Source organism: Dichotomopilus funicola, assembly GCF_033296635.1.
Source record: "Dichotomopilus funicola strain CBS 141.50 unplaced genomic scaffold C8A04scaffold_6, whole genome shotgun sequence".
Taxonomy (NCBI): Eukaryota; Fungi; Ascomycota; class Sordariomycetes; order Sordariales; family Chaetomiaceae; genus Dichotomopilus; species Dichotomopilus funicola.
In genome coordinates this window covers 421092-442221 of record NW_026944027.1, presented here as the reverse complement: position 1 = coordinate 442221, position 21130 = coordinate 421092, and the positions used below count along the sequence as shown (strand labels likewise).

Genomic DNA, 21130 nt, shown 5'->3' with positions numbered 1-21130 from the left:
CCTGGTAGCCCTCTCGTCTTGGTTCGGCCTCACTTCTTTTCTTGTTTTTTATTTTTCCTTCTAGCATTTCAATTCTTCTTGTTGTACTTATTTACCCATACTTTTAACTTCATCGAGGCTCGAAATCGGCCACTTGTATTTTTTATCATATCTTACTGTTTGGGCTGGCGATCTGAGAATCATTTGGCTTTACCCTGCGCTATTCAGTTCACATCATGTTTCAAAAAGCACTCTTAACTGAACAATTTCCCTAATTCTCCTTCCCGGCGTTGTTGGTTGTCTGCTACTTAGCCTGTTTAGGCAAGGGTACATGTACTGACCGGCCCTCTCATGAACTTCTCTTTTACGCCATTAATCCGTGGATAACTTGGCAAATGAATGTGTCATAGAAAGGGGAAGTACAAAGAAAAAGGAAGATATAGAAAAAGGATTGCATGGAAGTATGTATGTATGGTGGTGCTGTGGGTGGAATCCGGGTGGCTTGTTGTCTTCTCTAGGATTGTTTTATTTTCAAGTTATCGGTTATGGGAAAAGGGAAAATTGGAATATATCAGATGCTTACCTTGCTCAACCTGTCAACACTGAGAGCCGTACGTACGCGAGCCCCCGGGGAGGTATTGCCTCTTCGCGCTACACTTCACTCACTTTTTAGGACCTCACATAAAGAGAATGTATTATGTATGACCCTCCTCTTACTTCTCAAACGTTCAAGGGGTGCCATACTTTCATATCGCCATGTAACTGTTACATAGTACGCCGCTCCTCAGCCTTCAACCTCGGAAACACACACGTAGCCAACACAAGTACGCTAACACAACAATACAGCTTGTAGAATATTTTAAATAAGTCGTGAACCCGTCAAACCTCCTCCCCAAACCTTAAAATCACTTTAATTATCCCTATCAAAGACCACATCCATTCTTTATTCATTCATTGGAAGGATTGCACCCACACCTAATCGGCTTTCGTCTCCTTCTCCTTCTCCTTATCCTCGGCCGTCGCTTTCCCTGCCTTGTCACTCTCCTCCTCTTCTTTTTTCTCATCGTCCTCATTATCACCACCATCGTCATCCTCATTTTTGACCTCGGCGTTTCCCTCCTCCTTTGCTTTAGCGTCAGCGGGGGAGAACTCGGTTGCGTCTGCCTCGTCTGTTTCCGTTTCCTTTACCTTTTCTTGAACGTCCTCCTCCTCCTGCTTGTCCTCGTCCGCTTCTTTCCCCGTCTCAGCGGTCTTCTCTTCACCCTCTTCCGCCGGTTTCTCTTCTACCTCTGTCGTCTCTTTGACGTCCTCTTTATCGTCCTCTTCATCGTTGTCGTCGTCGTCTTCTTCTTCTGTCTCCGTCTCTGCGTCTTTCACGGGGCCGGTCACGGTCTCAGCCTCGGAATCGGCGACGGACTCTGTTTCTATCGTTTCCTCTGCCGCTGCCGCTGCCTCTGTCTCTGTCTCAGGGGTTTCTTCTTCATTGGCTGATGTGGTGGTTGTTGTGTCCTCGTCCGCGTTCTCGCTTGGGTTTGTTGAGGCCTCCGTGGGTTCAGCGGATGGTGCCGATACCGGTTCGGGATCGGATAGTTCTGAGGGGGTATCTTTCTGGGCGGACTCCTCCACAGGGTCATCTTGGTCTTCGGAGGTTGGGTCTAGAATTTGTGTGGTGTCTGATTCCGATTCGGGTTCTGTCTCGGTTGCTGGTTCCTCCCCTGTCTCCATCTTCGTCTCCGTTTCAGGGGCAGGTGGGTTTGGCGCCTCGGGTTCAGCAGCGAACTCGTGTTCTGGCACCGTCGCAGTCGCAGTCGCAGGGGTTTCAACAGGCGAGTTTAATGCTGGCTGGGCTTCCTCCCCTGCCGCGCTTTCGCCCGGCCCGGGTGGGGGGATCACGCTGGACGGCCGGATAGGTTGCTCCGAGGCTTCAACGGCCCTGTGTTCCACAATCACGGGGATATTGCTGCTGCTCGGGGAGTTCGTCTCCTCTTCGGTGATGGCGCGTGGGGCGGATAAGCGCATACCGCGCAGGCGGTGGGACAGGTCGCTGTCGTCTTCGTCGGCTTCGGGCACGGTGGTGACGGCGCTGCCGGTGGACGGGCTACTCTTGATGTGTCTCCGAGTGTTGGTCCTGCTGGGACCCGAGAAATCCCCATCGTCGTTATCGTGTTGGGCACCGGGGGGCTTGGCGATAGAGATCGGGGCGAGTGTTTGCTGTTGGTGCTGTGGTTGCCGTCTGTCGTTTCTATCGTTGTTCAGATCGCCACCGGTACCGGCGTTGCTATCCAGGCCTTCCGCCTCGGGTGGCAGCTTGTAGTTTTCGGCAGGTAGGAGGTCGTAGGCGTCGCACACAGATTTGAAGAAGAGGTAGAGACCGCTCTGACCCTCCACAGACCAAAACACGCCACGATGCTGGAACCAGGCATGGGCGAAGACGCGGTGCAGGCGGCGGAAGACATTGACGAGGTTCTTGAGGGCGGTGTTCTTGTCGTGGGCATCGACGACGAAGCGGCTCGGGAAGATCTTGGGGTTGGTCACGACGTTGGTGGCCCAATCGAGGGTGTGACAGCAGTAGTCGATGGCGCAGCAGCTCTTGGGGGCGTCGTGTACGGCGCACAGGAACTGCCACTCACCTGCGCGCATTTCGGGGCAGGTGGCGGCACTGCATGGTGGGTTGTCGAAGAGGAAGCCAATGATCAGGGTGTTGCACTGGGCGATCAGGAAGCGGCAGAGCTCGAACAGCCAGAGGGTCTTGTCGATCCCGGGGGGCGGGGTGGCCAAAAGCTTCGCAATGTCGCGGGTTATGGGGATGGTGCGGCCCGAGGTGTGGAAGTCGTGTAGGGCGGCCAGATGCTCCTGGAGCTGGAAGGCCGAGTCGAGCTCCTGCAATGGCACGAGAGGAGGCCCGGCAGCCATGTCGGCCGCCTTGGTGCCTGGGTGGATGCGCCGCTTGGCATTGGTGTTGATGGCGGTTTGCTCGATCTGGGATGACTGTCGCGAAGCATTGGGGCCCATCAATGGCGACTGAGGGCCGAGTTGGATCTCAGCCGGGGGCGGCGGGCTGGGGAGCCGGGGTGAGCTCGGTGGTAGTGACATGACCACTCGAGAATTAGATTGAGGCGAGGATCAAAAGGCGGTCGTTATATTGCGCCTGTAGGTCTCGGGCTAGGGTTTGCGATTGTTCTCTGCGGGGGTGGTGTTGTGAGAGCGACCGCGAGGAATGGTTCGGTCGTTAGGCTCGGTGGAGAATGAGATGTTCCCGAGTCGTTTGTTGAGGTATGTCAGGTAATAATTTCTCGGTGAAACCCCGAGTGCCCCTGTTGTACAAAACACCCAACAAAAGATTGCGGGGCCGTGACGCAGAGTGGAAAGGGGTCCGACTTGGGTTGTTGTTCTGTTTAAGATTTCCAGGCGCTTGCGAAAGCGCAGACGCGTGCGAGGCTGCAGCAAGCGAGCTCCCGAGACCCCTGTCCTCGTTCTCCTGGTTACGTAATCCAATGGCCAGATTCTGGAAAATCATGCAACTAGGAGAATTGCCCCGCCATCTACGCCTCCTTATTTGCATGTAACTGCCAACTCTTGAGCAAGAGCCCCACCATGGGGACAGGATTCCTCCAAACCATCTTCCTTTTAAGACTGGGAAGAGGTATCTCTCGTTTTAAGCTTGAATAATCTGGCGGTAAATATGGATTTGGACGACGATGCGCCGCCGGAGTTGGTCGGCACCGGTGCCGAACCAGAGCCTGAGGAGAAGCCAGTCAAGGTGCCCATTACACTCATTACGGGTGCGTATTTACATCCCTTTCCCCTGACGCCATACGGCCTAGCGACTGAAGTGTCTGACGGAATGACAGGATACCTTGGAGCTGGCAAAACAACATTGTTGAACTACATTCTGACCGCCGAACATGGCAAAAAGATCGCTGTCATCATGAATGGTGAGTCTGACCTAACCGTGTAAACACATACATATGGAACATACTAACAGGTGACATCTAGAGTTTGGAGACTGTAAGCTGATATTAACCGCGGCTCACATCAGGGGTACCATGCTGACATAGAAAAGCTCTGGATATTGAAAAGTCACTCACTATCAATAAGGATGGTGAGTCAGTTGAGGAGTGGATGGACGTGGGCAACGGCTGCATATGCTGTTCCGTGAAGTGAGTATTAACCGATGATGTCTCGACCCCAGCCTAGGGACACATTCTAACCATGTAACCGGTAGAGACACTGGAGTAAACGCTATTGAGTCTCTGATGGAAAAGAAGGGCAAATTCGACTACATCCTTCTCGAAACCACCGGCCTGGCCGACCCGGGTAACATTGCGCCCATGTTCTGGATGGACGACGGGTTAGGCAGCACCATCTACCTCGACGGCATCGTCACCCTCGTGGACGCCAAGAACATCCTGCACAGCCTGGATGACCCCGCGGGGAAGGTGGAAGGCCATGAGGAGAGCGACGACGCTCACGGAGCGGGTCCCGTCATGACTACCGCCCATGTGCAAATTTCACACGCCGACGTTATTGTCATCAACAAGTCCGATTTGGTCAGTGAGGCAGAGCTTCAGGCAGTGAGGGAGAGGATCGAGTCCATGAACGGGCTGGCCAAAATATTCGTCACCAGCCAAAGCGCCGTGCCGAAGCTTGAGGGATTCCTGCTAGACCTGCATGCGTACGACAAAGTAGAAGAACTTGACCGCCCGGGTCTTGGCCACAGCCATATTGACAAGGTAAGGGGAAGATGGTTATCACACGTGAAATTAGTGCCACTAACCTACTCTTTTCGCTAGACCGTTTCGACGATATCTGTCCCTATTCCGGCGCTGAGTGAGAAGCAACAATCTGCACTTGATGCATGGTTGCGGTCGGTGCTTTGGGAAAATGTCTTGCCCGGGCATGAGCGAACTGGCGGCCCGGCGTATGATATTCACCGGCTGAAGGGCCGGTTTTCTGCCACCGATGGGAAGCAAAATATCATTCAGGGCGTCAGAGAGATTTTTGATATTTTTGGCAACCCTTCGCAGGAGGAAGACGCCCCGGTAGAGGGCAAGATGATTTTGATCGGGCGGCATTTGGAAAACTTTGACTTCAGGGGAAGCCTAGAGGGCGCTCTGCGGGAACAGGTGTAGTATAGCTGCCCCTTGAGGCCCAGCGAAAAATACAGCAATTTTAAAAAATCGAAACCAGGGCCGGTTCATGGTTGGAGGATACATAGTAAGTTAAAATAGGAGAAAGAATGAAAGGAAATGGTCATGAAGACAGCTACTACGCGCTCGATTGGCCACTCTTACCCCGAAGGGCAGGTGAAAGAGGTTGGCTTTACGCATTACCGTTCGCTTGGTATAATACCAGTACCCAAAATACAGTGTCTTGAGTGTGTACCAGTAAATTCCCCATGTTTGCAGGGAGAACCGCAGGCGGGAGCCCGTGCGCCAAGTACCTTTGTACCGTATCTAATCAGGTTTCGCCTGCGATGCGACTCGGTGGGCGGTTTCTCAACTCCAGCGCTCGGGTCCCACTTATCCTCGACCACAGCCCGGCAGTCCCTAAAGCCAGCAACCGCGAACGACACACAGCAAGACAACGAACGGCGACGTCGCAACATAACGAGCCAGCCACAACCACCAACTCCTCTCGACAACAAAACCGAGCGCACCCCACGGCGGAGCGCAGACACCTTAATGATGAATCGACCAGGTATGCTGGCAAAGCGCCTTCCCCCCCCCCTCGCCTCGACTTGTTCATCTCCGATTCCGATCTCGAATGGCCCCTCCTTACCTCGCGTACCTCGTCTACCCGCGCCTCGCCCCAGCTGCCGCCTGTGCATTGAGTGGGAATACGATGGGATGCATTTGGTTTGGTTGGAGGGAATAGGATTGCTGGCTGGGCTGGAGTCTGCGGCAGCGAGAAGCGGTTGTTAGACCAGCCAGGCTTGATGCTCTCGAGGGCGGCTGAGACGGTGGGGGGTAGTCAAGGATGAAAAGAGCTTTTGTTCCATCCATTGAATATCCCCCCTTTTCTGTTTGGACTTTCCTTAGGGTGGGATTGTGCTGGGGCGTGGTTCTGGTGTTGAGGTGGTTGGAAGGCTCTGGGTTTCCGCTGCGCATGGCTGTTCCTTGATATCCACAGCATCACAAACCACACCGCCAAAAATATGTTAGAACTGGATATGCTAACACGGTTGGAATACTAGGGGTTGTACCACAAACAATGCGCGGCATACCTGGCGGGTTCGGGGGCCAGCAACAACAACAGCAGTCCGGTCGTGCTGTCTCGAATAGGTTACCTAACGGGAAGCTTGGAGGTGAAGTGACATCTGGCGCCACGGTTGCCAAGCCGTGGAATACGTGAAAAAAGGGTTAACAAAGGTCGCAGGGCCGGTAGGAAATGCACAATGGGCGTTCGGCGCCATGCCTATGGGGGGTGGTGCAAATGTGCTCCCAGGAGGGGCTGGCAGGCAAATAGGGGGGAATGTCAGCTTCGCGCAAAGTGTGGCCGGGTCACAGCCAGCAACACCGCTGGACTTGTCGTAAGTGACTTTTCTTTCCCTTTTTATTTGGTTTTCCGTGATTGGGGTTGTGTGGTTGCCTTGTTTTGAAGGCGCTCTGGCAACATTTCGCGTTCCTGGTTCCTTCTTGCCTTCCACCTTTCAGCCTTGGGGATTTGTCGCCTTGCCGACCGAAGTTGAGAACTGTTCGTCAACTGGAACAACTTCTCCCGAACTTCAACTTCCCTCGTCAAACTCTGTGGATCGATAATCCCCGCAGTGTCATCGTTGATAGCGGGGCGGCGCACTCTTTCGTGGACTCATACCGCCCTAAGATAATTCTCACTTCTTTTCTCGGCACGTTTCATTGGCCGCCTGCCTACTACCTGCTGTCGAAATGGCGTCCTCTCAGCACCACAAGCCGAAGCTTTCGATCAAAATGAAAGAGACGAAAGAAGCGGACCCTGAAGGACAGAAACCCTCTGAGGGCCTTCCGTATGCTTCGATAGTGAAGGGTTCCTACAACCCCTTTCACGACCCAAAGTTCGGCCTGATCCTCGTTCTCTCACGATTCTCTTTTTCAATTGGCGATGAAGTTTATTGGTTTGAAAGCCGGACTCAAACTGATTGATTGTTTTTCTATGTTCTAGGGAATTTCCGTCTTTATCCAACCCCTCCCAGCTCAGCTCAACAAGCCAAACACCAATGTGGTCAACACAAGGCTCTCGTAGCGTCGGTGGAGGGGTCCATCGAGGAGGCGGCACTCCGATCTCAGCTCAGAGCCAGCAAGAGGATCTTTTCGCCTCGCGCCTTTCATCCAATCAAGGTCCGTTCAGGTTTGGCACCCAAGCAGGCGGTTCGCAAGCTATCCCCGCACCCGCTGGTGCTGCCGAGGAGTTCCCACCGTTGAATCGTACCGCGAATGGTGAGATTGGCAGGCAAGAACAAGGTAGCAATCTGATGTCTAACCTGGGGTTTGGTACCCAAGGTTCAGCCACCAGGTCCACGATGCAGGCGAATCAAGCGGGCAACGGTTTACTGAGCGCACTATCCGCAACTTCGAGGGCCACAGACGTCCGTTCGCCAACAGCAATCGCACGACCCCAAGATCAGCGCAGCCCAGTCGAGGATGAGTCGCGTCAAAAACCGGCCGGCTATCGTGAGGATTCAGTTGACTCGGTAAGCGGTAGGAATCCGCTGGGCGCCATTGGTAACGACCCCCCGACCGGCAAGGGCAAAGAGGAGGAGAAGACCCCCGCCAGCCAGGTACAAGATCCGTTGGAAGGCATGGCGCCCATTGATAAATGGGGCCTAAAGGGGCTTCGCACATTGATGAACAACTATGCCGATTACAACGCGCTTACTTGCGGCCTCGACCCGGCGACGTTGGGCATAGATATGCGATCCACGGAGTGAGTGTTGCCCCACGAACGACTCACACTATTCATTATTTGATATCTAACATGTGTCTTAGGATGTTGTCCACTAAGGCGTATTCACTATTCGACGACGTCCCGCCACGGTCGCCGGTACCAAAGTTTCGCCTTCCGGACTGCTACCAGGTCAAAAACGTGCAGCCGATCGAGGCCAAAATCTCGAGCTTCAACGAGGAGACGTTGATGTGGATCTTTTACAGCTGTCCGCGTGACGTCAAGCAGCAGATGGCCGCCATCGAGTTGAATAATCGCAACTGGCGTTGGCACAAGAAGCTACAGATATGGCTGACCAAGGACGATGTTATGGTCCCTCAGTCGCTGAGTCCTACCCATGAGCGCGGTTATTATATAATCTGGGACACCGCCAACTGGCGCAAGGAGAGGGTAAGCCATGCGTGATGGCGTTTGTCACTCTTGAGAGCATATTTGTTCTCTTTTTTTCGATTTCTCTTTATACTGACACCACTTTAATCTGCAGCGGGAGCTGGTGTTGTATTATGCGGACCTCGATACTACTTCCACCGCGCAGTTGCCTAGCATAGGGGCTTGAGCATTAACTTGCGGTGGCAGATAATAGTCGCCTAGCGTTGTCAGCGCAAAAAGGACAGACGGGGGGTTGGGGGACGTGAGCATGAAGGACGGAACGGTTGCGCTGGCTTTCATGTTGATTTCTGGGGTTAGGGGGTGTATGTACTAAATCTCTCCATGGTCGCGGGGATCGGTTGCACCATTTGGGGAAGGGTTTGGCGCAAAACAATCCATTCAGGGCCCTTCTCTTTGGGAGTTCTGAGTTACTTGTTGCATAAGTTCCCTATACCTATTGCATGTTTCGGCTCGGCAACAGCCTTGGGTGAATGGATCAGTTTTAGCTAACAAGTGGTACCGGATTGCGTGAGCATGTATGTGCTATGTAAGTAAGAGCTGTCGAGTCTGCGAAATGATGTTTTGCTGGCCCCACAAACCGCGCAATAGCAACAGGGGTTCCTTTCTTGGCAACGATTGGATCATCAGGCCCCAGACCTGATACCTCGCCCGAACCACGCCGTCCGGTCGAATCTTCCTTTTCCTTCTCCTACTTAATGACTCCTACACAATAATCCCTCTCGCCGGTCATCGCCATCGTTGTTAGCGGGTGGTTAATTTAATTCAGCCACTAACACTCTCGACTGCGTTGCGCATCTCCGACACGTTTTAGTCATTTCGCTCGACATCCGAGGCATCCTTGCCTAAGCGCAATCGCAGACGGACTCTCTCAACGTTCGGACTCATTGCGCTCGCGTGCCACCTTCGAACCGACGCACCCGACCGAGTCTTGCGGTACCCTAACAAAGAACACCAAGTAATCCAGCCGTGCGCTGTTAATTTCACCTTCATCTTTTTTAATTTACGACCGTCCCCTACTCCGATCACCCCCGCTGCTCGCATCGCAAGGCAATTCGCCCAACCCACCGCCAAGCCCAGGGGAATCCGAAACAACACGACGCAGACAACGCCGTATTCATACACGAACGACCCCGATTCTAGCGCAACTCCCCCCACACCCCCCTTCTCATCATGGCCGACGTAGTCGACGACCAACACATCAACCTCCCCTCCCTCGTTGCCATCCTCGTGATCTCCGGCATCGTCCTCCGCTACTTCTTTTTCTCCCCGAGTTCTGCACCGGGCGCTGCTGGCTCCTCTTCCTCGTCAGCAGCCGGGGGGAGGCAACAAAGGGACGGACCCCAGGCGCGGGCGGCACGCGAGGCCGCCGCCGAGAGGATACAGCAGATGTTCCCGCAGGTGGACCGGCGGACGGCACTGTGGGATTTGCAGCGCACGGGAGGGAACGTGGCGGCGACGGCGGAGAGGGTTTTGGCGGGGCGCTTGGAGACGGTATGTTTTTGATCACCTTCCCTTCCGTTCCTGGGTTTATTTTATTTTCTTCTCTCTGAATTTTCTATCGTGAGGAGCCGTGCTAACTAACCCCTCTTTCTCCCTACAGCCCCCCATCACGTTCCAACCCCCTCCGCCCCCCGGCGCAGCCAACAACAGCGCCGGCGCCGGATCCGCAGGAGCACAGCAGCAAAGCAAGCCCGCCCCGGGGCCCGTCCATCCGGATCTCATCACGCGATACAACCTGCAAGACAAGCTTAACGCCGCCACGGCGGGAGGCGAGCAGTCGGAAACGGGCGGCACTGGTAGTAGCACGGGAGTAGCAGAAGACACGGGCGCTGCGGCGGTGGCGGCGGTGACGGGGAAGGGCAAGGCGTGGAGTGCGAGCCGGGATGAAAGGCAGACGTTGTTGCAGAAGAGGAGGGACCAGATGATTTTGGAGGCGAGGAGGAAGATGGAGGCGAAGATTGCTGCGGAGAAGGCTGCTGCTGGTGGGAGTTGAGAGGGTCTTCTTGCGTGATATGTTTTCTAGGAGGGAGTACGAAACCCCGGGCAAGGAGGGGTGTGCCCCGGCGGGAAGTCTGATATTGGAAGGCGGGGGGGTTGTTTTGGCACATAGGCAACGGGAACTGTAAGAGGCTCTGTTTATACCTTAGGTCCCTACCCAGATACTATCTGGCTGCTTGTTTGACTGGCTCGACTGGGTAGGCACCATTTATTCACCTCAGCGTATTATTGTATAGAATGAAGTAACTGCTACCTTGTATGATACAGGGTTTGCTGGTCCCTTTCAACCTTGGCAAGTACCTAATTAACTATGTGAAGGCAAAAATGCTATGGCCCTCAAGTCTTGGGCTTATCCACTGAGTCGCGTTAAACCCTGAATGCATCCCGCATCCTGTTTGTCGTCCGAGGTTCTGAGACACTAACAGATGGAGGAGGAATACGGGGGCAAAAAAGTGATTGTGTCATGTTAAGTGCTGGGGCGCAAAGGCTCCATATTTAGCCCAAGCTTGCCAGGCCGCGTGTTAGAAGATAAGATAAAGACTTAGGCCCCACCTATTTTCACATGCTCGGGAGATGTTCTCTTTTTTTTCCTCAACGGTCGCCACATGATTTGAACTGGAGGGTCTTTCCAACCCCCACCCATTGGAATACCGTGGGGTGTTTAAAAGTTTATTTAAAAAATTCTTGTAAATACGGGAAAGAGGTAGCATTGCAGGCGTTGCAATAAATGATATGGGAGGCCGTTAAATCAACACTACAGAGGCGAGATCCTGCCGTGCCTAGACTCCCGGTTCTAGGCCGCTCGAACCCCCCACCGCCCTGACACCGCCCGCATAGATATGTACCCCCTATCAAACGTCCGATCCGACCCCGTGGGGCTCACCGTTCTTGCCCCGGTGAGCCCGGATATCCCCCATTGTCACCCGTGCACAATTTGATGTAGGCGAGGAACTCGCTATTGCAGAACCATGATGTGGGCTTCTTCAGAGCGCACCGTGCTTGTCTCCGCTTCCGATTCTTCTTCTTCTGCTTCTTCCTCCTCCACTTCTTGGTCCAGTGCGGCTTGCTCTCCTTCTTCTTGTCCACACCTCCATACTGAGTCTATCAACCTCCCAGGGAAGACATATCCTCACCCGGTTAAACAAATCGAGCGTCGCCACCACCATCACAGAGCAGAGTATCGTCATGTCAGCAGCGGCACCTCGCACATGATAGGACGAGGGGATACACCAGTGGCAATCGCATCGACAGCACCAACAACTGTAAATATGGGACACAGTACCTACACCAAGCAGACGCCGGCCAGGGACGATCAGCGCGCGTCCCGAATGGTTGGATTCATCCCGCAGCGCTGGCAATGGGCCGCCGATGCGGCCACCTCCATCGCCTTGGCCCTGCCCGGGTCGGCAATCCTCACCGGCCCGCTGACGGCGTTTTTACCTGCTTTCCAGCTGGGGCCGTTCGAGGAACCAGAGGATCTTGATGGGGAAGAAGAGGCCGCCGACCCGGTGGACGTGACGGGAACGGGAATGGTCTGGGTACCTGGGCAGCCCCGTCCAGAGCAGTTGTCCAGGCCGGATGTACATACGGCAGAACTTGTTTTTGGACAGGGGAAGGGACTGGTCTCGTTGATGGGTTCGTTCCCGGCCGTGCCGGAGCCGGTTACCAAAGGTTCTGGGATCAACTGGAAATCGGCCAGGCAAGGTTTGTGTGAGCTCACCTTTTTTCAAATACAAACCCGGCGACTAACAAACGGCGAGGTCTCGATCTTTTGCTCAACTCCATCCGAGAGCATATCGATCAGAAACAGCAGCAGCAGCAGCACCAGCAGCAAAAGACAGACAGAAAAAACCGCAACCCAGTCGAGGACTGCGATTCCTACTTTGAACGGTCCACCTACCTCAATGGCACCCAACACATCCTCCGGGGCTTACCCCGCGACCTTGACAACAACGAGGCCGCTGTCCTGCACCGCGCCATGCCAGCCACCCTCGCAGACAGATTCGAACACGTAGCCAACGCCAGCAACGGGAAAAAGCGGCCCCTACAGCTCCGCGAGCGCGGCTTCGTGCACACTTGCGTCTTCCTCGCCATCTGCTTGCTCTCAATGGCCGGCGCCTGGTTCCTCCCGCGCCTGGCCGCGTTGGGCAGCCAGCTTGTGCAGGCTGAGCAGGAACACAAGTATCTCCCGCAGCTGGTGATGGCGGTGACGGGGTTTTTGCAGACTCTGGGCGCGGCGTTCCGCTGGCTGGGGGGTACCTGGCCGGGTCAGTTGATTGCGGCCGTGTCGGCGCATGCTGGGCGCGGGGTGCGGAGCGCGCTGTTTGCGTTTGGGGAGCGGATTGTGGAGGAGAATCCGGAGAGTGAGGTTGTGGCGCGGGCTGCGGCTGTGTCGGGGATGGCGGAGAGGGATGGTGAAAAGCCGAGGAAGAAGAATCGGTTTGTATAGCGTGTGGGTAGGGAATCGTTGGTTCTCGTGTAGAGTAGAGACACGAGCGCTCACGTTCGTTTCGCCTCCTTTCCATTGGCGCTGGGGACACATAAAGACGGCATGTTAGATGGCATGTTAGACGGAATGTTAGACGGGATTTAGAATAAGCTTAAAGACTATGTTGGATAAGGGGGTTGGGAAAGGCGTTTTGAATGTTCTTTAATGAATTATATGGGTTGACTTGCTAAGGAAGGTCTGGGTTAGATATGACGACCTATAACTTAGAGATGACAGAATTTCACCACGGACTCGAAAGCGGGGTAGAAAGTGTTGTTAGCAGAATAAATTTGCCAATAAGCCAGAACCGCAAGGTATATTGAGTTCTGTTTTGCTACTGCGGTGTTGATTTCGATCAATTGAATGAAACTCAACTGTTTCAACACTCCCGTCCAGAATATTTGGCTCAACATCAGACGGTTTGTGCTTAAAGCGAGGAGCGAGGTTGAAAAGTGCGGGGCTTGAGAGTGGGGTTGGGAAGAATTGAAGACCGCGAGTGGCTTCGACTGCGTGCCAAGACCCACGCGACATACCAGATAAGATAAGAGAACCCGGTCGGTGGCCCCCCCCCAAGCAACCTCTGGAAATTTTCTTCTCACGTTGCCGCATCGGTCGGTCCTCTACTTTTTTTTTCCAAGCGACCCGACACGACACACCTCGTTTATTGTCTGTCGTCTTGACCACAACAACGGGCTTTCGTTGTTTGTTCTGCTGTCGGGCATTGAAGTTGGTTGATATTTGCCGCTTTATTTCTTGTTGTAAATTGCCGACGACTGAGAGCGCAAAGATGATGAAGACCAGCCTTTTACGGCAGGCCGCCGCATCCCGCGTCGCCCTGGCCGTCCGCCCAGCCCACGCTGCGGCGTTGAGGGCTTCTTCGGCTGCCCTCGCCTTGTCTCACACCACCCGGAGTGCGGCCACCGTCTACCGCCCTGCTACTTCTCTCATCCGCTTCTACTCTAGCGAGTCCGCCGCTCCTCGGGAATACCGCGACGGTACCCCGACGACTCGCATCACCCGCTTCGCGGACCTGCCCCAGCTCAATATCCACGAACGCCTCGTCTCGTCCATCACCCGGGGTATGAGCTATGAGAACATGACGGAAGTACAGAGTCTGACTATCAATGCTGCCCGTGCCGGCAAGGATGTGTAAGTTCAAGCTCTGGTCTAAATTATATCTTTTACTTTGCCCCGCGCTCTTTTTTGTGTCCCCCGGAGAAATCTTTGTCTGGACCGCCTGACTGACCTGGTTTTCTTCTTCTATTCAGCGTTGCCCAAGCGAAGACGGGTACTGGCAAGACCCTTGCGTTTCTCGTTCCTATCGTGCAACGCATCATTGACGTCGACCCGGAATTGGTTATGCCCCGCCGTCGCAGGGCCAGCGCCAAGGACATCCGCGCCATCATCCTCTCACCTACCCGCGAACTTGCCGAACAGATCGGGGTGGAGGCAACGAGGCTCTGCCAGGGGACCGGCGTCATTGTCCAGACCGCGGTGGGCGGTACCCAGAAGAACATGATGCTTCGCAGAGTCCACGTTGAGGGGTGCCACTTGCTTGTGGCTACCCCAGGCCGTCTGCACGATCTCCTCTCCGATCCCCAGAGCGGCATTGAGGCCACCAACGTTACTGCCCTCGTGCTCGACGAGGCCGACCGGATGCTGGACGTCGGTTTCAAGGCTGAGCTTGAGACCATTGTTCGATTCCTGCCGGATACCTCCGAGACGCCCCGCCAGACCCTCCTATACTCGGCCACCTTGCCCAAGAACGTGGTTGGGATCGCCCGCCAATTCATCAACCCCCACAACTTCGAATTCGTCCAGACTGTTTCCGGAGATGAAACACCTACCCACGAGAGGGTTCCGCAGTTCATCGTTCCCTGCCGCGGGTTCGAAAATATTGGCCCTACCTTGCTCGAGCTGCTCCGCCGTGAAACCCGGAAGGGCTTGGAAGGCCCCGATGCACGCCCTTTCAAGGCCGTTATCTTCCTGCCCACCACTGCCTCGGTCCAATTATACTCTCAGATCTTCCGCCGCATAGGGATGGACCGATCCCTGCCCAAGGTTCTCGACATCCACTCTAAGCTCACTCAGGGGGCCCGTACCCAAGCCGCCCAAGACTTCAGGGACGCAAAGTCGGCCATCCTCGTCTCCTCGGACGTGTCTGCCCGTGGCATGGATTTCCCCAACGTCACGCACGTCATCCAAGTCCATCCGCCCCAAGACCGCGATTCGTACATCCACCGCATTGGCCGTACCGGTCGTGCCGGCAAGGAAGGTGTGGGATACCTCGTTGTGGCCGATGCTGAGATACCAGAGGCCCGGAACGAGCTCCGTGGCCTGCCGATCCAGCGCCACAACGAGCTCGAGAGTGCCACGGCCGATGCCTCTAGCACGGCCCCGCTCCCCCAGACCTTTGCTGACTTCAAGAACATTGCCTCTCGGGCCCCCCGAGGCTTGCTGGCCAATACCTATTCCGCTTTCCTCGGAAATGCTCGCAAGATCCACGACCGCCAGGCCATGGTCGACGAAGTCAACAACATGGCCAAGTACAGCTGGGGTATGGACGAGCCCCCCCCGGCCCCCACAAGCTTGGCTCCCACCTACAGGCGGGTCTCTGGTCTGAACTTTAGTGATGAATTCGCGGACTACGGCCGTAGTCGCCACGGTTGGGGTGACCGTGACAGGAATTTCGGCGGCCGTGGTGGTGGCGGTGGTTTCGGTGGTGGTGGTGGTCGCGGCTTTGGTGGTGGTGGTGGAGGCCGTGGCTTTGGCGGTGGAGGTCGCGGCGGAGGTCGCGGTATGCCCGAGCGTCGTCCCCGCGACGGCTTCGAGGCGATGGAGTGGGCTGGCAAGCGCGAGCAGGAGGGCCGCGGCGGCCGTGGCCGTCCCCCACCCGCGAGCTTCTAGACGGAGCGTAAAGGTTTAGCGGGGCGGCCTAAGTAGGCGGCGACGCATGCTTCCCTTTACCAAACACCATCGCGTTTGTATGATCACATATTCCTGGCCGGCTTTGCGGGTATGTATTGGGGTCATCACCTGACACCCTATTCATCCAGGCCGTCAAGCCAAGACCAGGGGCAATGAGACGGAAAAGAAACGGCGTTCACAGGCGTGTTGGGGGTTTTTATGTTCTCATTTTCTGTCCCGGGGACAAAAACAAGCCGGCCTGCTCGGACGGACAACGCTTGTTGGGTGGTGTCATCGGCTGGCTTTCTGCGAAGGCGGTAGGCCCAAGCTGGGGCAGCGGCAGAGCACAACATACATACCCGGAGGAAACAAAAAGGAGCCGACGACCAAATAGAGGGGCGGGAAGGGAAAAAAAGGCCGAACGGAAAGAATGCAATGAACGCCGGCGTCGGGCAGGAGAATGAAACTCATCGATCTTTATGAGCACTTTGGCGGCATGAACACGGCTGGGCATGACTTGGGAAGACTCTTGGGGGGGGGTTGGCTTGGGGACGGTTTTGGGTCGGGGATCTTGTTTTCTATGGATGGTTTCTTCTCTTCCCATTGCATCCGTCACTTTTTCCTCGCTCAGTCGGTCCTTTTCTTCCTCTCTCTCCCTCCCTCTTCACCCTAGACAAAGCGTACCGACGGACCCGCCCATCCACCCATCTCTTCTCATCTCCCTTACAATGTTTTCCGTCTTGTCTTTGTACATATAGATCATGTGGGTTTGCTTTTGTGGTAGGTCGTTTTCTTCGGTCTTTGGTCAGGTATTGTACTTGTTTGTACGATTAGAGATGTAATGAAGCGGATGTCTTTTAGTATCACTGTTCCTATTACGTGATGTGAATTGCCTTGAACCAAACCCCATAACAGGCACATGTATCATAAACATGGTATTTCTCGGGTAAGCCTCGGAAGATTGAGAAGAACACTTCCTTCTTATTTTCATCTTTCACCGTGCATTTGACCCAACAACTACTGTGTGCTACCTTCCCCCATAGCTCCCAAAGACATAGTCTAACACAAGCCCCAACCCAGTGAGCGAGTGGCACACTACCTACTAACTCCCCAACACCCCCAAGAAACAAGTTTACAAACCCCTGTTCCATGTACAAAACCCTTGAGCAGCCTCGAAAAAAAACAAACCCAATTGCTATGCCTGAACGTGAAAGTTCTTTCCAACCCCCTCCAGTGAGTCAGTCGTCCACCCTTGTGTTGCGCTCCTCCTCTGTCGCGTCCGACCCGGTCCTTTCCTCACTTTCTCCTCGGTCCATTTTCCTCTCCATCGGGGGTATCATCCTTTTTTTGTTCCTTTTCCTCTTTCTCTTCTTCATCGTACCCATTCGGGTTGCTTCTAAACACACAGGTGTGTACATTTTACACACACATATACAATATTGCTGGCAAAGGTCCTTAGGTTTCCTCAAATCGCCTCCTGGCTTGCTGCACTTTTTCGCTGCGCCTTTCTCATCCTCCTCTTCCTTCTCTACCGCTTGTGTTGCAGGACAAGAGGGGGAAACATCGAACCATTTGCCCGTCGGGGCACAGGCGGTACAATAAGCGAACATGTTGGCCAGAAGCCAAAAAAACAGAAACTGAAAAACAGAAAAGTACAAGAGAAGGAAGGGTAGGAAGGAGGAGAAAGGAGCAACAACTGGGGGAAAAAAGCAAACAGGATGAGCAACCAACATCGAGTCGCCCAACACACCAGGAAAGGCAGAGGTTGTTCGGGGTGAATCCCCAAAGCTGGGTGACCGCCCTCACGGCCTCAACAGGGTATGCGCATCCCAAACCAACACCCTCTGGTCCCAACCAGCCGACGCAAGCCAGCCACCGGCACCAAACAGACACCAATCCACACCGGTCGCAAACTCCGAGTGCCGATTCATCACACCGAGCTGGTTACCGACAGGGATGACATGATTCGACTGGCCCAAGCCAGGCGCAGCGGCGGCGGGGGGAGAAGACGAAGACCCGTCGGACCAAACGCGAACGGTCATGTCGTAGCTAGCGCTGGCGAGCACATCGCTGGCGTGCGGGCTCCAAGCGAGACGGCGGACGGCGTACTCGTGGCCGGGCAGGACAGCAGTGGGGCCGCCGGTCGGGTTGCGGAGGTCGAATGTACGGATGAAGCGATCGACACCCGCGGTGGCGATCACGCCGTCGCGGTATTTGTTCCAATCGTGGGTTAGGATCTCGGAGGGGACGGAGCCCGCAAAGGTTTCGCCGGTCGAGAGCATCGGGAGGGGGGCGCCTGGACCGGCGCCGGGGCCGGTGGGTGCTTGCGGCGGAGCGTGCGCGGGGATGACGGTCGTGAGGTGGTATTTGGCCGAGACGGGGGTGCGCAGGTCGAAGACGCGGATGTGCGAATCGGACGAGACGGCTGAGATGATGGACGGGTTCATCGGCGAGAAGGCGGTCGAGTAGGTGCAATTGCCGACGGGGAGGGTCTTGAGTGAAGTCGGACGAGACGGAGACCACTGCGTGAGGAGAGAGGGGGAAGGGCCGTCATGTTAAATCGAAACGGCTCTGGGGTATGCGGTTGTTTTGGGGGGGGATCCGAAGGGAAACTACTCACGATCTTGATGGTGCCGTCCCAGGAGCTCGAGATGAAGCTGTCCTTGGCAATTGGATTCCAGCACACGGAAAAGGCCTCGCGCTTGTGCTCGGCGAAGTTCATGACGGGGAAATCGCCCGCCGCCAAGTCGAAGAGCTTGAGCGAGCCATCGCCGCAGGCGACAACAAGCTGGTTCTCGTTGATCTCGGACCAGGCCAGGTCATACAGGGCGTCGTTGGTGTCGAAGCCTTTTTCAAGCTGGATGCCCTGGGGCCCCAGGCCAAGCACAAAAAGGCGGCCATTGCCGACTATTCCGTAGTTGGAGGAAGCCGCAACAGCGAGGCGCGAGTCGTAATAGGGCGAGTACTTGACGGCGTACGGGTTGAAGCCCGGCGTGCGGAATTCGAGCATGGACGCCATGGCTAGTCGCCTCGGGGCATCGACAGAGCGATCGTAGCAAGGGGAAGGGAAGATGATACGCACACGATCTCTCGCTTTGCCGTCGCACTTTATCGTAATGTGCTGGCTTGATTGGGCACTGGAACGAGGTTCCTCTGTAACGACTGGGTTGCCGCAGGTTGCCGGGAAGATGGGCGGATTGAGTAGGTTAATGGCGGGGCCGAGGCCTCGGCTGTTTCTCAAATGCCCCGCCATTTATGCTGCTCTTTCTGGTAAGTTTCCTGAACAAGTACCGGAAAAACCTGGCACTAGCCGCATTTAGCATTGCCGACCCTGCTTGCCCTGCGCACGCCTTCCCTCCATTCTATCTTTAACGCCCACGGTTCGAGAAACGCCAACGCGAATTTTCGGCACCCAATTACCTCTCCGGATAGGAGAAAAGGTATGACATAACTACGGAGTAACGCATGGCATTCCATCAGTTCGCCGTCAAACTTTCCGCTTGGCATTCCGTCCCACCGGGAGCAGAAGTGGACTTCCATGTGCTTACCCTGTTGAACACTTAAAATAAGTGCCCCACGTGACACCGTTCCTGGTTCGCTCCCCTGCACCCCACACTTTACGCGCTTTGACCGCGTCAACAGCAGCAAACGCGTCAAGGGTCTCTTTTCGTCGCCTACGGTTTCACAAAAGCTATGTAGAGGCCGCGCGGGTCTTTTTCTCGCCGGGTCACACTCCAACGGCCCTTCCGGACTGAACATCTGAAAGAATGGACGCTTTCATTATAAGAAGCAGCAAAAAGCGAAAATCCAGCCCAGACCCGGCGCCGGCTCATGAAGAATCAACCGATGTAAAATTGGCGATCCTTTCGTCGCTCCATCCCAGCGTCGATCCAGAGACGCTTCTCGATATCTTGCTGGCCCATGATGGCGATGTCGAGGCCACATCACGGACGCTCAAGGCACGGTTGCCCAAGAAACCCGGGTCAGGCACCGCATCGGCCGCGCAGTCGTCGCTCCGGTCCTTTGGTGTTGGTTTGGATGGATCCGCCTCTACCCCATCCAAACGTGCCAAGATACTGTCCCGTAAGGGAGCCACGCTCCATTTGTACGACCCCGTCGACATCAGTGAACACACGCCCTGCACCATCATCCACAACTTTCTGCCTAGCGAGGAAGCAGACTCGCTGTTGCGGGAGCTGCTGGAAGAGTCCAAGACGTTTGAGAAAATCACCTTCAAATTGTTTGATAACATCGTCTCGAGCCCGCACACCTCGGGCTTCTACGTGGGAAGCTACACAGAGATGCAGGAGCAGAAGCATGAATATGTTTACAACGGGGCGAGAATGACGGTAGATAGCAGACTTCTTTGGTGTTATTGTCACGTAATATTCACTCACTCACCACTTCACAGGATGTCCGAACCCTAACCCCACAACTAGAGAAGGTCAAGGCACGGGTCCAGGAAACGGTCAATGGGGAGATCCAAGAGCGCATTCGCACTCACTATGGCGGGAAGAAACTGCAGTACCAGTCACCAGATCCGTGGACCCCGAACGCGGCCTTTGTCAACTGCTACAACGGGCCACAGGAGAGTGTCGGCTGGGTATGCCAACGAACCCGCCCTTAGGATTTTACCTGCTCTCCGACTCTCGCTAACATCCTCCCCAACAGCACAGCGATCACCTCACATATCTCGGCCCCCGCGCCGTCATCGGTTCCCTCTCACTCGGCGTAGCCCGCGAGTTCCGTGTCCGCCGCATCATACCCCAAGACGACGATCCCAGCCCCGCTGCCCCTATCCCCACTCTCCCCCAAACCACCACCCCCATCGCAACAACAGCCCCAACAACAACAACAACAACAACAACAACAACAACAACACCAGCCCCACCAACCCCCCAAGACCCCAACCTGACCGGGCAAATCGCCATCCACCTCCCGCACAACTCCCTCCTGATCATGCACGCCGACATGCAAGAACACTGGAAACACAGCATCACCCCCGCCCTAACCATCGACCCGCACCCCATCGCCGGCAACCGCCGCATCAACATCACCTACCGACACTACCGGCCGGATTTCCACCCCCGGTTCACCCCGCGCTGTCCGTGCGGCGTGCCAGCGGTGTTGCGGGTTGTGACGCGGCGGAGGGAGAATAGGGGGAGGTATTTTTGGATGTGTTATGCGGGGAATGTGCCGGTGGTAGGGAGGGAGGGGTGTGGGTTTTTTAGGTGGGCAGAGTTTGATGGGGATGGGAGACCGGTGGGTGGTGGGTTGGGGGTTGGGGAAAAGGAGAAGGGAGTGGAAGGGGATAAAGATAAAAGCCGTACTGTAACGCAGGAGACAGTCATAGAGCGAGGTAGTAAATAGGAGCCACGAAGTGATGTGTGCGTGATGAAAAGCGCCTAACTTGCCCTTTTATATCCCACTGTTTTACCCCCATCTTGA

The 21130-nt window shown here is 55.3% G+C and overlaps 6 protein-coding genes across 6 annotated transcripts; 4 read left to right on the top strand and 2 right to left on the bottom strand.

Moving 5' to 3' along the window:
• Positions 1 to 954: 954 nt before the first annotated feature.
• On the bottom strand, positions 955 to 3072 carry C8A04DRAFT_9497 (uncharacterized protein; the record flags this gene model as incomplete). The annotated part of the gene is made up of 2 exons (XM_062785505.1): positions 955 to 1098; positions 1369 to 3072. The coding sequence occupies 2 exons, from the start codon at positions 3070 to 3072 to the stop codon at positions 955 to 957; spliced, it is 1848 nt and encodes a 615-aa protein (XP_062640181.1).
• A 589-nt stretch (positions 3073 to 3661) lies between these two features.
• On the top strand, positions 3662 to 10282 carry C8A04DRAFT_34696 (uncharacterized protein; the record flags this gene model as incomplete). Its single annotated transcript, XM_062782920.1, has 11 exons — positions 3662 to 3761; positions 4043 to 4139; positions 4205 to 4712; positions 4884 to 5021; positions 5444 to 5679; positions 6144 to 6286; positions 6358 to 6511; positions 7120 to 7881; positions 7944 to 8289; positions 9430 to 9780; positions 9890 to 10282. The coding sequence occupies 11 exons, from the start codon at positions 3662 to 3664 to the stop codon at positions 10280 to 10282; spliced, it is 3228 nt and encodes a 1075-aa protein (XP_062640180.1).
• Positions 10283 to 11555: 1273 nt separating this feature from the next.
• Positions 11556 to 12736, top strand: C8A04DRAFT_25377 (uncharacterized protein; the record flags this gene model as incomplete). Its single annotated transcript, XM_062779536.1, has 2 exons — positions 11556 to 11991; positions 12048 to 12736. The coding sequence occupies 2 exons, from the start codon at positions 11556 to 11558 to the stop codon at positions 12734 to 12736; spliced, it is 1125 nt and encodes a 374-aa protein (XP_062640179.1).
• Positions 12737 to 13562: 826 nt separating this feature from the next.
• C8A04DRAFT_9447 (P-loop containing nucleoside triphosphate hydrolase protein) lies at positions 13563 to 15682 on the top strand (the record flags this gene model as incomplete). The annotated part of the gene is made up of 2 exons (XM_062785485.1): positions 13563 to 13924; positions 14044 to 15682. The coding sequence occupies 2 exons, from the start codon at positions 13563 to 13565 to the stop codon at positions 15680 to 15682; spliced, it is 2001 nt and encodes a 666-aa protein (XP_062640178.1).
• Positions 15683 to 17484: 1802 nt separating this feature from the next.
• C8A04DRAFT_25375 (WD40-repeat-containing domain protein) lies at positions 17485 to 18701 on the bottom strand (the record flags this gene model as incomplete). Its single annotated transcript, XM_062779535.1, has 2 exons — positions 17485 to 18204; positions 18303 to 18701. 2 exons carry the CDS (start codon positions 18699 to 18701, stop codon positions 17485 to 17487), a joined length of 1119 nt encoding a protein of 372 aa, XP_062640177.1.
• A 748-nt stretch (positions 18702 to 19449) lies between these two features.
• Positions 19450 to 21052, top strand: C8A04DRAFT_9509 (uncharacterized protein; the record flags this gene model as incomplete). The annotated part of the gene is made up of 3 exons (XM_062785513.1): positions 19450 to 20031; positions 20094 to 20285; positions 20354 to 21052. 3 exons carry the CDS (start codon positions 19450 to 19452, stop codon positions 21050 to 21052), a joined length of 1473 nt encoding a protein of 490 aa, XP_062640176.1.
• Positions 21053 to 21130: the final 78 nt, after the last annotated feature.